General features: G+C 34.4%; 1 protein-coding gene across 2 annotated transcripts in view; it reads right to left on the bottom strand.

Annotated features, from left to right (window-relative positions):
* fstl5.S (follistatin like 5 S homeolog) overlaps positions 1-15447 on the bottom strand; it is a 251175-nt gene that overhangs the window by 101151 nt on the left and 134577 nt on the right. For both annotated transcript variants that reach the window (XM_041579533.1, XM_041579534.1), the window contains exon 5: positions 3010-3206. In XM_041579533.1, the coding sequence (XP_041435467.1) occupies positions 3010-3206 (197 nt within the window). The remainder of the gene's footprint in view (positions 1-3009; positions 3207-15447) is intronic.

The raw sequence follows: 15447 nt of genomic DNA, 5'->3' as shown, positions 1-15447 counted from the left end.
CTTAATTTTCTTGTTGCTAGGCAAAAGCCCATGTAACCATTGCTACTTTCTTTTACATATCCAATTTATTCGCCCTTAGGTTCATGAACATTTCCTGCCTCACTGTAACATAGTGCTTGGCAAGGGGTGGTCCTTCCTCCAGCTGCCCTGGATGGAAGTTCCATTGAGCCCGGAGTCAACAAGACCTCAGAAGTGTTAGGCCTTAAAAGGACAACCTCTTTAGAGAAGTCAGGGAACATGTGAATGGCTTTTATAGCACTCTCTATCCTTGTTACACATCTACTGTAAAGGATCCAGACCACATGAGGTATTGACAACCTAGGAGGTGAAACTTTCAACCTCAAAGCTATTCCTACTGTGGTGCCATTTGTGTTGTGACTATTAAGACCTATGACTATACCTGCATTTATTTAACTACCTCATGTGTTGTGAGTAATGCAATCCTGTGGCCTTTCAATCGAATAATTCATTGGGTGATTTTGTAATATTATTTTACATTTTTGGTAGAATAAAGGAGTAGTCCAACAATCTTACTTGTTTTCTTCCACTAAGAGGGTCTCATGTAATCTATGCTCTACTATACTAGCTGATTTAGCTTATATTAAGACAAAATCATTTTACAGTAATAATACACTATTTCTGGGTTTCATATTCTGAGCGAGCTAAACTGAAGCATGTGCACAATACCAACCCCAGCAAGCAGTAATGACAAACTAACTGTGCAAATACTGAAGCATGAACTGCTTTGGCTGAGCTGCTGGCGAGAAGACGATAATGCAAAATATGATAATCATCTCACACTCCACTAAGAATAAATCCCTTAACTGTTGCCATCAACTCTTACTTCCCAAGGAAAGAATAATTTCTTGGAAGCCCTGAAGGGGTAACGGACACCTAGGAAGAACTTTCATTAATGTGTAGGGAAACACAGTGTAGCTAAAATCTGAATAAACCTTATTACTATTACAGAGAAACAATTTTATGGAAATAAAATCACTTCTGCAAACGTATATATGTATGTGTGTATATAAAAAAAATTGTTGCATGGCAATAAAAATTTTACGCCCATAGACTAGAAATTTTCGCCGTTTCATGAGTATGTAAATGTATATTTTTTAGATAGCTTGACAGTAGTGATGGGCAAATCTGACACAATTTGCTTTGCCAAAAATTTGTGAAAGGGTGAAAATTCGCCAAAATGCATTGAATCTATGGGCGTCAAATTTTTTTTGTTGCACAACTATATTTTTCACCCTTTGGAGTCTATGGGCGTATATTTGCGGCAAAACTCTGAGAAAATTTTTTTGTTCATCACTCGGTCAAAGAAGGCATATTTATCAATGCTTTTTCAATTTTTCCAATATGCCAATGTGTTTGTCATTTGAATGCAATGCAAGTCTGTGTGTAAAATATGAAATGTTTTCTATGTTACTCCAAATCTGTAAATATGTGAAAAGAGAAATCTGTAAATCATAATAAATTGTATTCTTGCTTATTTTCACTGCTTCAAACAAAATGACAAGTGCTGATAAAATAGTGGCTATGTCCATTAGGCTGAGTGTCAAAAATAATACATGCACCAGTAGTGTATTTATAATACAATTGCAATAATAACTTTAAAAACAATGTACAGGTATACGATTAGTTATTTTAGATTTAAAAAATGATTTTCTATGGTTTAGTAATAATAAGACAGTAAATTGTTCTTAACCCTAACTAACATTTTTTTTAATGTTTAAATTATTTTTAAGTAGACTAAGGGGCCTATTTCAGAAGGAAAAAAAACTTTTTTTTTTATTAGATTTATTACAATCCGAAGTTGCTAAAAATCTAGTGATGGGCGAATTTGCGCCGTTTAGCTTCCCCCAAAAAATTAGCGAATTTCGCGCAAAATTCGCAAAATTGCGAAAAATTCATGAAACGGCTTTTTTTTCGGAAAAACCATTTTGACGCCGGCGAATTTCTGGCGCAAATTTTCGCGGGCGTTTCGCGAATTTATTCGCTGGCGGCGAATCGCGCAAATTCGCCTGGTACAGGAACATCTATAGCCAATATTGGTAACTCCTATTCTAAATATAATGAATCTAACCCACATTCCCAGATCATCCATATATATATAAAATATCAGCCTAGTAAACATGAGTTGTCATGCTGCACTCATTACCCCTCTGGCATTTTAATAATTACAAGTAAATTGTCATTCAAACGCTACTGCCACATGCTGCCACAAGGGCTTTGTTGTAACTGATGTCTATAGCTTGGTGTTATCTAGGTGGACCACTCTGCACTTGCAAAGAGCAAAGAATAGCTTACAGTGTCCCTAATAGTTAGACTTTCCCAGCAGGAGTCTGCCCATCCACATATGCAGAAGAAAAGAGAATTCATTACTTAGGGGCACATTTACTAAGGGTCGAATATCGAGGGTTAATTAACCCTCGATATTCGACCAGGAACTAAAATCGTTCGACTTCGAATATCGAAGTCGAACCATTTAGCGCTAATACTTCGATCGAACGATCGAACGATTATTCGTTCGATCGAACGATTAAATCCTTCGAATCGAACGATTCGAAGGATTTTAATTCATCGATCGAACGAATATCCTTCGATCCAAAAAACATAGGCAAGCCTATGCGGACCTTCCCCATAGGCTAACATTGAGTTTGGTAGCTTTTAGCTGCCGAACTAGGGGGTCGAAGTTTTTCTTAAAGAAACAGTACTTCGATTATTGAACGATCGAATAGTCGAACGATTTTTAGTTCGAATAGTTCGATTCGAAGTCGTAGTCGAAGGTCGAACTAGCCCATTCGATGGTCGAAGTAGCCAAAAAAACACTTCGAAATTCGAAGTTTTTTTTTATTCGAATCCTTCACTCGAGCTTTGTAAATGTGCCCCTTAGTGACATGAACATAAATGGCCTGTCATTCAAGATCTCGATAAGCATAACTTCAACATGAGTCTTAACACTACAGCAATGCAATTTGTTAATTCACGTTACAAATAATTTACCTGCGATAATTCATTACTATCCACAAGTCCATTGTTATCACCATCAAAGTATTTAAACATCTGGTCCACCAACAATTTTTTTAGTCCCATTTTATCTTCACTGTTCCAGTCATTTTCTTTTCTCACATATTTCTGGTTCTGTATATCCAGTAATGTATTCTTCATCTTGCTGTATTCTGTTGCTTTGCATCTGTCACCTGAAAAAAGAAAGAATCTTAATATGAGAAGAAAGCACCTTCACAAGTTTTCATAAAATATTTTATGTACCTAAAACAGACACTAATAAAAAATGCACTCCCAATTTGAAAAATAAATACTTGTAATGGGTTTGAATATACCGTTTCAAAGTCTCTGTACACTATGACATTAAGCCGATCCTTCATTCCTGAAAACATTTATTTAGCACTTGTTTCTTTTTTTCAAAAAGGGAATTCACTAATGTTTTTTGATGTAGTTCGGTTATAGCATTTAAAGATGCCTTTTGCCATCTGTTTTAGAGGAGACAAATTGATCAAATGGTGTAAAAAGCCTTCTACTCTTATTAGGAAGGGATCAAATGGTGTAAAAGGCCTTCTACTCTTATTAGGAAGGTATAGATACATTTGTAAATAGGTGAACATCCCCTTTAAGCTGTAAAGTTGAATAGCCTGCTCATCAATAATATATAGAAACAGACTAATAAACAAAATGATGGATAAATAACAGGATGAGGCTGTGTAAAGTGTCCTTTTTATTAATAAATATTACAATCAACATTTGCAATATACAGTGCTGTTACTTTGAATAATAATATAAACTGCAACCTAGGAGTGAAATGTTTTTTACGTAAGCATAAATAAAGCCTGTGCCTCCATTTATTTAATTCATATCCCTGACATGATAATGCATTATTAACAAGAGATGCCATAGGAATTCCTGTGAATTCTCTTTTTTAATTTTGGAGTTAAATGTTTAACTGCGGCAATAAGCGTATGAAGTTTCAGTAAGCAACACAAATGCAGAATTTATTGCTGGCTTGTCAGATGCAGAAAAGGAATCTGTTTCGAAACAAGGTAAAGTATGGCATTACAAAGGAGGAATAAAAGACTGGCTCTTGTAAGCAGCAATTAAGATCTCATATAAAACATAAGGGGGTTATTTATCAAAATCCGAATGTAATTGATTTTTTAAAATAAAAGTAAAAGTCCAACCAAACTAGAATCCAGGATTTGACCTTATTTATTATTAAAAAAGCACAATTTAATCTCCATAAAATAGAGCGAAAACTTGAATTGTAAACTTTTTACAGATTTTATTCCCAAATCAAACAATTTTTCAGAAAAAGTCGGAATTTTTGTATTTTTGCTAGTGATGGGCGAATTTGCGCCTTTTCGCTTCAATTTGCAAATTTCCTGTGATATTCGCAAAATGGCGAAAAATTCACGAAACGGCACCGGCGTCTTGTTTTTGATGTCGGCATCCGTTTTTTGGACGCCGACACACATTTGCCAGCAAAAATGCACCGGCGTCCATTTTTTTTTACACTGGCGAATTTTCACGTCCATTTCGCGAATTTATTCCCTGGCAGTGAATTGTGCAGATTTGCCACAAATTCGTGCCTGCCGAATAAATTCGTCCATCACTAATTTCTGCCCAAAGAGCCCAAAATAGTTGGATTTTTGGGCTAATTCCAGTGCAGACCACAGAAACTTCTAAATAGTATAGGGACCTCTCCCATTGACTTATATACAGCCTCGGCAGGTCTGAGATGGCAGATTTTCAGATTCTGACTTTTTGCAGCCTCAGGGTATAATAAATCTTGAAAATTTTATTTTTTTCCCCCTAAAAGTTTTTCTAGTAAATAACCCCCAGTTTCTAGCATTCAGACTTTAATAAATAACCCCCATAGGAACAGAGGATTCAATAACACGCATACTATACTGTAATTTCCTATTTTGGGAAAACTATATATTAATATTCTACCATTATAAACAGATTTCCAAATGGTGCTGCAATGATATGTGCTCCTGCTTCTGATGGGCACAGCATATTATATATATTATACATTAGAGGAGAGAAAGGACATATCTATGTACAAATTAAGAAACCCAATAAAACATAACTTTAATTATCTCATTAAAATCATAATCACTATGATACAAAAATAACAATATGTGCCTAAATTGCATCTGGAGTAATTAGAATGTACAATAGATTGTTGTTTTGTACTGAACACAGCTTTATCACTATTTACTTTTATCTCAAACTGTGAGGCCAGCCACCCATGTGGACTCCTACTGTGCCAGAATGGTGAAAATCTATTTCTTTTTTTCCCTTCTAGGATGCATTCCAATTATTCTTGTGACAAATTTCTCATGGAGACAAAGTACAAAATGTACAGGAAGAGTGAGCTATATCTGGCTTCATAGCTCACTATGTCTTGTTGTTCTCAATTTAAACAGACCATTATCACACTTTTTTTTTCTCTTTTAAAATGAATGCTGTGACACGTTCTGCCATGTGATGTCAAATAAAGTTAGCTCCATTGTAACTAAGAGCAATATTTCCAACACTGTAACCTAAGTGGTGATGGTTTAAATCGACACAGCCTTGATATTGACTATGATAAGAAAGAGGGAACAATTGCACTAAGAACTATGGGCAATTGGTGTCTTATTATTTAGGGTTACTAGATCACTTGAAAATTTAGAATAACCAGCTAGAAGGTACTTAATGTGCATGCAATCACTACAGCCCTGAAACATACATTTATTAGCGGACCAATAATTCGTAATTTCTGACTCATTTGCTTTTACCTCTATTAATAAGACAGTACTTTGTACTGTCGTGTTAACTAAGCTATCTTAAATCCATGTTGATGGCAAAGCGATACTGTTGGTATTTTTCTATATTTTAATTGTTTATAATAGCCTTAGCATTATGACATGGGAATCTAAATTACAGAAAGATCACCTATATCTCAAAAAAAATATGGGGTCTAAGGCAAGTGAACCTGCCAACAAGTGCTCATTCAAGTTGCAATAAACATGGTACCAGAGCAATAAGGAATCACAAGGAATCACCCATAGACACATCTGGGGTACGGAGGCCCTCTAAAGCTTAGACCAAAAGTAACTGCCTGACTTGCCTTGACTTGAGGCAGTCCTATTATACCTTAGCTGTAACTAAAATGATGCTATAATGTCGTATAAAACAGCATTCAAGGTTATACAGAAAATATAATATCATAGCACAAGTATTACAAGACGTACAAGATGTTATACAGAAATGTACATTTATATACAAAATAGTGTAATATGATACAGAGCTCACTTACATTGAATTAAGCTATTAATAAAAAAGGCAATAAATAATACTCAAATCTAACAAACACACACACACACACTAAACGTATTTCTATTAGTTGCCAATATTTACTGGACTACTTAAGGCCATCTGTTTGGCACAGATATTTTTTCAGAAAGTATCATGCATATTAACTACATTTGATGCTATAGAAATGCTGGATATTAACATCTGCAGTTAGGCTAAATGATGATATACATTTTGTTTATCATTGTTTATTACGCAAGGGAATGATGCTCTTATGTACAGTATGCATGAGGGGTTTTCTTCTTTTCCAGCAATAGACTTCATGGCTCTGTGAAACTTTTCTGTTCAAGTGTTTAGGTGCACCTGTTAAAAATTAGGGGGTTATTTACTAAACTCTGAATTGCAAAACCCAAAAAATGTGTGTTTTTTTAGTATGAAATCCGAATTTTTAGTGGAAAAAAACCACAATTTTTTCAGCAATTATTATACTCCGAGGATGGAAAAAGTCAGAATCCAAAAATCCAGCATCTCAGACCTGTTGAGGTTTCATATAAGTCAATGAGAGAAGTCCCAAAGATTTTTTTGATTTCGTGCAATAATCCGAAGATTTCAGGGTTTTCAGGTGGAAAATCTGAAAATTTGTTCTCTTTGCAAATTTTATTACATTTCCTCCTTATTGCCTTACTTTTTTATGACTAAGACATGTTACATTTAACCCTTGTGACATGACTCAACATACAGTAACTACATGGTTTCTATAGGAGGTCAGAGAATTCTTCCTCCAGTCCTGAGTTTTTTTCAGGCAAAACCAGCTACTGTGCCGTAGCTTCCTTGACTTGTTATTGTGACATCATCCAGTCTGGTTACAGGCACGGGAGCAATCCAATTGGTTGGGGGGCAAGGATAAGTATCTGATGGTTGGTGGGAGCTCCACAGTACATATGGAAAAAGTAGAAGCCTAGTTTTTGAAGCCTAAACTTCAGAGTAGGCCACCAGAGGCTATAAAGGATCAAAGCTGCCACCCCCCGCGAGAAGAAAAATAATGTCCAGATCTGTCCACATCCAGTCACATGTCCCCACTGCAGGAGTGTTTATTGATTATAGTCCTGTTGTATTTATCTATACAAAGTTTATTATTGCTGCAAATTGCTATGTATTTTATTCCATAGTTGGACCCCCTGAGGTGTAGCACAATAATTGGGATGTATCCTACGGGACTAATTGGCACTAATTTAAGGAGTAGGAAAGGTTAAAACTAAGTGAGTTTTATCATAAAGGTCTATGTAAATACACTAGTAAACCCTCAAAGTAATGCTGCTCTGAGTCCTCTGTCAAAAGAAACATTGAATTTCTTTCCTTCTGTTGTGTATACACGGACTTCTGCTTCAGACTTCATTCTTCCAGCTTAAACCTCCGGGGCTCGACGTGAGCATGCTCAGTTTACTCATCTCCCCCTCCCCTCCCTGTTGTAATCTGAGCTCAGAGCTATGAGTGAGAAGGGAGAAAATCAGGCAGGATATGATGTCACACCAAGCTAATATGGCAATTGCTATCCTAAACACACAGATAAGGCTTCTAGTGTTGTTTACACTGATATGGTATAGCATTCTACAGAATAAATATAGCATTCTAGCTTGCTCTATTGTGGCTAATCTATTGGCAATAAACTGTCTCTGTAGCTTTCCTTTTTCTTTAAGACTGTGTCTATACTGTATTTTCTTAATTCTCTCTTTTACAAATTTTATTTTCCATCTAACCATAAGCTTTTTTTGTTTAATACTTGTTTGACCTAAAGTCCAATTAAAACACTGCTAGAAGGGAAATTTCTGTCCTCAAGCAATATCTTCATTACCACTCTATCGAATCCCCATGGTGGTTCACTTTACACTAAATGATTTTGATTGGTAATCCTATCCATTACAGAAAAAAAGAACAGAACCTTGGACAATACATACCCTACTTTCAGGTCTCTTTTTTAAATTGCATCAGTACGATGTGCGATATTTTATTGTCAATTCATAGAACCATCTACACTGCACTTTTATTTCTGTATGTTGGTTTAGACCTATTTGCCAACATTGGCCAAATTCATATTCTCCTTCTTAATTACAGTGTGTGTTAGGTATATTCTTGTGCATGCAAATTCTCTTGGGCTAAAAAGCATTTCCAATACAGCAGAATTCCAAGAAAAAGTAATATAGTTTTTCCAGTTGGAAACAATGTACAACATCACCAAGAGATGTGTTATTGTTTATTAAGCTTTCCTGTAACAGCAGCTGTAAAAAAAAAACCATAAAAATTCAGGTACTGTAAATGTGTGTACATATATATATATATATATATATATATATATATATATATATATATATATATAATGTCCATATAGGTGAACACACCCTTACCGGATTCAATGAAAGTGGGTGCGTTGATCAAAGGATTAATGATCAATCCTTGAGAAAGGTCCCAATGGGGACCGAAACGTTGGATATGCATATGTGAATAAAACACAACACTTTTTTCACAAAAAACCTTGGAGTGCGGATCCATTTGTCATAATATATATATATATATATATATATATATATATATATATATATATATATATATATATATATTATATATATATATATATATATATATATATATATATATATATATATATATATATATATACACAAGCAAATATGGTAGCGCACTCCTGGGGTTTCTTCAATAAATAAAATAGTTTATTTAAACATGTTGCAGTAATCAACGTTTTGGCTCGTGTCTAGAGCCTTTATCAAGATTACATATCCATACAAAAGTTATGATTAAATACATATAGCCCCAAAAGGTCGTGCCAAGTGTCACACACTAACCACCAATCACTAACTATCGTTGGACATCATCACTAATTGACACCCTTTCATTGGTCATCTAGGAGATTCCTTACTATTAAATCATCAAACCATTAATAAAGCATCTCACAATATCCCACAATAATCCGTAAATACATCATAAATATTCTAAACATTAAATATTAAAATTCATTCAGTTGAAAGTGAGGTATACAGTTATCAGCTGTCCAAAAGACTTTGTTACAAAGTGTATACCTCAATTTCTGACGCTCAATGTCCTCAACGCGTATAAAAATTGAAGCGTGTCAAAATAATTTTGACACCCATTGACTTCAATGCATTTAGCCCATCACTATGGAAAAGAGCATACTTAGATTTTTAATCCTGTTAATTTGTATTCATAATTCATGTAATATGTTAATTTGGGGGGAAAAATAACTTAATGGTGTGTTACAGCTCTAATGACCCCACAGACAGAAGTGATTATTTGCCTCTTGGCACCTGAGACGGCTCCTGCAATGTAGCCCCCTCGTTCCCCAGCTACTACTTTTTCTGTACATTAGTGGGTCCAGGCTCGCATCTCTAGTGCAATTGCCCTCTCTATGCGTTCCATATTTTACCAGATTTATTAAGGGTCAAATTGAAAATTCTAATTTTCAACGTTTTTTATGGTCAAAACTCTCAAATTCGAATTGTGAATTATCCAAACTCGATTCAAGTTTTAATTCGAATTCAAGATTTATCATAATCTGGCCCTTTAAGAACTCAAATTTGACTATTCACCACCTAAAACCTGCCTACATCACGTATAAGACATCAGGGAGAGGTCCAGGCATCAATTTAGACATGTTACTAGCCTTCCAGACATTCAAGGTTTTTTTCAGAGAATTTTGGGTATAGTCAAGTTTGAAAAAACTCACATTAATTCGACCTCATACAAATGTGCCTCAAAATCTACTAAAAATGTTCTGATTTTGTAGTATTTTCAGACAGGAGTGCAAGAGCATTGTAAATGAGTTTCTAGCCATTCATTCTTTTTCACACAGTAGCTACATGTATAAAAAGCATGTATAATAATGCTTTTTCAGCATTATTTAAAACCCCCACTCTTGACTAAGAATTGTTAACTGAATATAATAACAGCATTCATAGGGAAAATATTTTACAGATCAAAGCTACAGTTTTTCAATGAGCTTTGTTTTAAAGCACAACAAAATATCCACAAAAAAAAAGAATTAATGTTCTACTTTATTTTCTGTACGTATTTACACAGCTATAATCTATTACCTAATTGTTACACAAATAAAATAAAACTATCATTCACATTAACAATTGCTATAAATCTTCCCATGTTTCCCAATCATGCATAGTCTATCGATTTATAATTAAGATTGATTTTTTTTTAACTAATTAGGTGGCTTATCACTTTTAACCAGACTCCAAAACAAAACTGTCATACAATAAATCATTTCACAACTGATTCTTTTACACTGTATTGTGTGTGCATTACATTTTTAAGGAATTTAAATAAAGGCCCAGTAATAATAAGAATAAATATGGCCTAAATGCATATAGAGGAAGCTGGGACCATTATTTTTTATTATTTAAATAAAAATTAAATTAAAAACAATCAAGTTGGCATTTTGTATCAATCTGAGAAAAAAAAAACAACGAAACAAGGCAAGTACTCGTGCAAGTGTTTGTTTGAAACCAAGAAAAATCACCAAAACGTGAAAAGATGCCAGAAAAAAATGCTGCATGAAATTTTTGGAGGGGTTCTATAGATGTAAATTGGAACAAAAATACATGGAAAATTATTATTCTCATGAACTCAGCTGTTCATTTCCTGTTTTTATTTTAGCCACTTGCATTTTTTCTAGGTCTTGAATTGTAATAAACCTGCTTCTTTCAAAATAATTTTCCAAATAATTTGCAAGTCTACATTATTTCTGCCTTCTGAAATAATTTACTATTTATTGAATTATTTTACCCATAATTTTTATTGTGCTAAAGGAACATACAATAGCTAAACCAAATGAATCCTTCTTCAAGTTAATAAAATATATGTGGTGCTGAGGATACAATAAACATAACATCCCTGGATAGAGGAGGTTATGTCTAGGCAAGACGAGAAAAGTGTTTCTTCTAGTAATTCCTGACAAATGCCATTTCTGTAAAAGGTTTAAAACAAAATATGTGAGCATGTGTAAGTGTTGAATAGATACAGCATTGCTTTACAAATAGTAAGAATGCTTTACAAAATTCTGTGGCTTCCTTACAAAGACGTATATTAAATATCATAAATGTAGAAGCCTTGTATAAGCTCTGAATCTCTTTTTTATAGTTGTGTAAGTGTATGAACTGCTGACTTTAGTGAATTTGCAGAGTAATGTCCATTCGCCAGAGCGAATTGTCAGCTGTCTATAAAGTGCGAATGACCGATATCGACTGTCTCTTTCTCTTGCCAATTAGCGCCTGCACCCGTTAGTAAAGTAGCAATGTCTCTGTGAGTGGTAACGGTAGTGAATTGCATTTGGAAAATAATTTTAGGTTTTTGAACTCACAAATAATGATGGGCGAATCTCTCCCGCTTCGCCGAAAAATCCACAAATTTCCCACAAAATTCATGAAATGAAAATCATGAAATCAGAAAGTTCACAAAAAAATTGTGAAATTCGAATGGTTTAACGAAAAAATAGAGCAATTCGAAAGTTTTCACAAAAAAATCAATCAAATTGAATGTTTTCATTATAAAATCGAACAATTCGAACTTTTCACGAAAGAAATCGAGCAATTCGAACGTTTTCACAAAAAATCTGAAATTGACTGTAAATCTAAAGAGATACAGTGAATGTTCAGACACCTAACTTGTTACTGCTTATAAATGTCCATTTTTTACAGTATTTATTTGCTTAAACTCTATAGAAGATGGCCTTTCCATAATTTAAAGCTTTCTGAATAAAGCAAGAATATTATGTGATTTGAAAAATGAAGGTCTATGCAATTGTTTTTTTCATGTTGGGTGTAAACATTAATGTGAAAATCACACCTGGAGATTGTATTACATATGTGTACTGTACCACCGTTCTGTAAATATTGACCTTTGTAGGAATCTCATCAGTTCAAAATGCCCAGACTTTATTGTTCGGAAGCAAGACCAAATCATGGCAAATGCAATTTGAATGAAAACTGTCCAAGAGTATGAAATTACTCTCCAACAGTGAAAACATTAGTTAACCAAACTTGATAGGATTTTCCAACAAAACATTCCCAAATACATTAATGTAACAACGTATGTTGTCTCTTCCTCATGTCTCTTCCGCTAGCGAATTGGCGCCCGCGCCTGTTACTAGATTGACGATGTCCCTGCAGGTGGTAACACTAGCGAATTGATACTAGCATTAGCCACTTCGCCCTTTGGTAAATCTGCCCCATAGACTTATTGCATACTCTACCTAACTTTTTACATCACCAGCATCAACCCTATTGACTGCTAGTCAGTAGTGATGAGCGAATTTGCGCCGTTTCGATTAGCCGAAAAATTTGCGAATTTCATGTGAAATTTGCGAAATGGTGAAAAATTCATGAAATAACGCCGGCATCTTGTTTTTTACGCCGGCATCCATTTTTTTGGCGAAAATGCGTCGGCGTCACAAAAACGGATGCCAGCGTCCATTTTTTTTCACGCCCCTTTGGCAAATCGTGCAAATTTCACGCGAATTCGTGCCTGGCGAATTTGCCCATCACTACTAGTCAGCTTGTACAGCCAAAACCAGCCCAGTGCTATTAATTGATTAGATACTTCAGTGGTATGCTAGCAGAATTCTTTGCAGCTGATGAATTTATGTTATGCTGGATGGATGGGCAAAATCTTAGAAACAATGATTAGACAGATAGGCAGGTGCTGTATTTGAGACCAGTCAGTTAAAATGAAAATGAAGAATTGAACATTCTGGAAAATGCAGTTTTTTAATGGAACTAACACTTTTAATGAGATGACCCAGAAGACCTTTTCTTGAACAGAGAAAGAATGCATTCTCAAAAATGATTGATTTAGTCTGTTTGTATCTAATGTCTTACATTATGCATTGTAGAAGCATGTTCAATTTCCATTATATAGCATTGAAGTAATTTAGTTTGCACTATAATGGGCTAAATACAAAGTAAATGGAATGCAGTATCATCTTATTAATATGCATAGAGAAGTATGAGCATCAATACAGAAATGCAACTCCTTGGTATACACTAATTTCTAAAATGACTAGAACATCTTGCCTACCCTAGTTCAGAGTGCATGATTGTGTCTTTGTATGTATTGTATCCATTTCAAATGATGGACAAAATACACAGTTTTAAAACCTAAGGATCTTGTCTACAGGTCCTCAAGGGTCCTATTACTTTTATAGGCATTTTAACAAGCTACTCCACAGGACTAAGTTAGTGACTCTGATCTGTAAATAACTGATAATATTAAAGAAAAAAAATATTGTCAGGAACAGTTCTATAGCTCGATAAAATATCATAATTATCTGGCAACAGCTAGAAGAGCTGACAGTTGTAGAAATGGAATGCTTGATTTTATAACCAGTCTGGAAAATCAAAGGAAAGCCCTATAGCATTTACAAACTAACCATCTAACTGTACAAGGTCTATAAATTTATATAATCTAGATAGTTTAATTTTCTACATTGGTAACTCTTTACTATCACTACCCTATTTTAAAGAATATAGTTACTTTGTGTTGGAAAACTGTCCATCAACTTCAGCCCCACTGAATGACTCTGAAGTGCAAAAGTATATATATTTTATGGATTGATTACAATAAAAAAAAATTAAAGTTATTTTAATTGCCATAGAGTGTGCATATTCCAGTTATGCTGTATAACTATTTTTTTCAGAAATAGTTATAAATATTGATTTTGCAGAGCTGAAAAGAGAAATAAGTATATTTTTCCTGAATGTGAGTCCTGCCCACTGCTCCGCTGGGTTGAGCCACAGGAGGCACTGTGGGTAGTGATGGACGAATCTGTCCCATTTCACTTGGCCGATAAATTCATGAAACAGTGAAAAATTCGGTAAGATCAATGTCAGTGGGCGGCAAAATAATTTTGATACACAACATTTTTTGATGAAAGTGACCATTTTTACAAGCGTGACTATTTTGTCCAAATGCATTAAAGTCAATTTAAAAAGACATTTTTTATGACAATTTGTTATGCTGTTTGTTATTTGAATTTTTTGCAGGGGAATTTTCACCACAGTTTCGCGAATAAATTCTCCCATCACAAACTGTGGGTTTGGCCTGGCTGTATATATTAATGACTATTTCTCCTGTCCATATTCCCTGGCCAACACCTGTGATCCAACTGCAGGCAATTGCCCAATAAAGGAGCTATTTAAGCCCATCTCCTCCTAAACCTAGTGCTAGATCATAGAGCTCTTAGCATGCCTACCCAGCTTATATTCCATCTACTTTGTCTTTGTTTTTTATTATTAAATACTTTTGGCTTTTTAAGTTGCCTTTTTCAACCAGTCAAATCAGCATTTTTGACAATGTATAATTATAGTTCTAGATTTTTACCACTTCTGAGGACTGCTTAAACCCACATTCAAACACTGCATTCATTAAACACAAATATTAATAATAAATGATTTTTTAATCAAGATATTGCATTAGGGAGAGAGCTTAATAGATTAATAATTTCCATTAACACTTTAAAGTATCAGCCTAAACACCAAGAAAATGTAATTTCAATACTTAAAAAGTATTAAACTTACTTAAAAACTACATTAATTGCATAGATTATATGTTTAAAGTTTTAAAGTACTACAGTATTTTTTAATATTCCTAAAAGAACATTTATCTGCCAAATATGTATTTAGCACTTTTAGTTCTGAAGATAGATTCAACCTTCTTGCAAATGGATGGCAGTATAAAGTAGCAGCTGTCTGTGAAAGCTAACAGAATGTTATTTATGAGAACAACTGGGGGGCAAATGGCAAACAAAGGAAGGACATTAAAAAGGAAGACAAAAAAGAAGCGGGCAGATCAAGCCTCAAAGAAAGAAATTTTAAAAGAGAAAGGTAAAACAAATAAAATGAGGGAAAAATGAGAAATATACAGCATTTATTAATCTCTTTGCACATAAAATTCAACCTACTCCTTTGAGGCATGCAATAGAACCAGCAGAAAATCTATACCCCTTAGTTTCCTATGCTAAATGCACTCAAGGGGAAATGTTGCTTCTGGACAAATATTTACACAGCAAACTCCAAATAGCTGAAATGG

The sequence above is a fragment of the Xenopus laevis genome, chromosome 1S, assembly GCF_017654675.1.
Source record: "Xenopus laevis strain J_2021 chromosome 1S, Xenopus_laevis_v10.1, whole genome shotgun sequence".
In the NCBI taxonomy this organism is placed as follows: domain Eukaryota; kingdom Metazoa; phylum Chordata; class Amphibia; order Anura; family Pipidae; genus Xenopus; species Xenopus laevis.
Note: the sequence above shows the minus strand (reverse complement) of the source record. Positions and strands in the feature narration are given on the sequence as shown.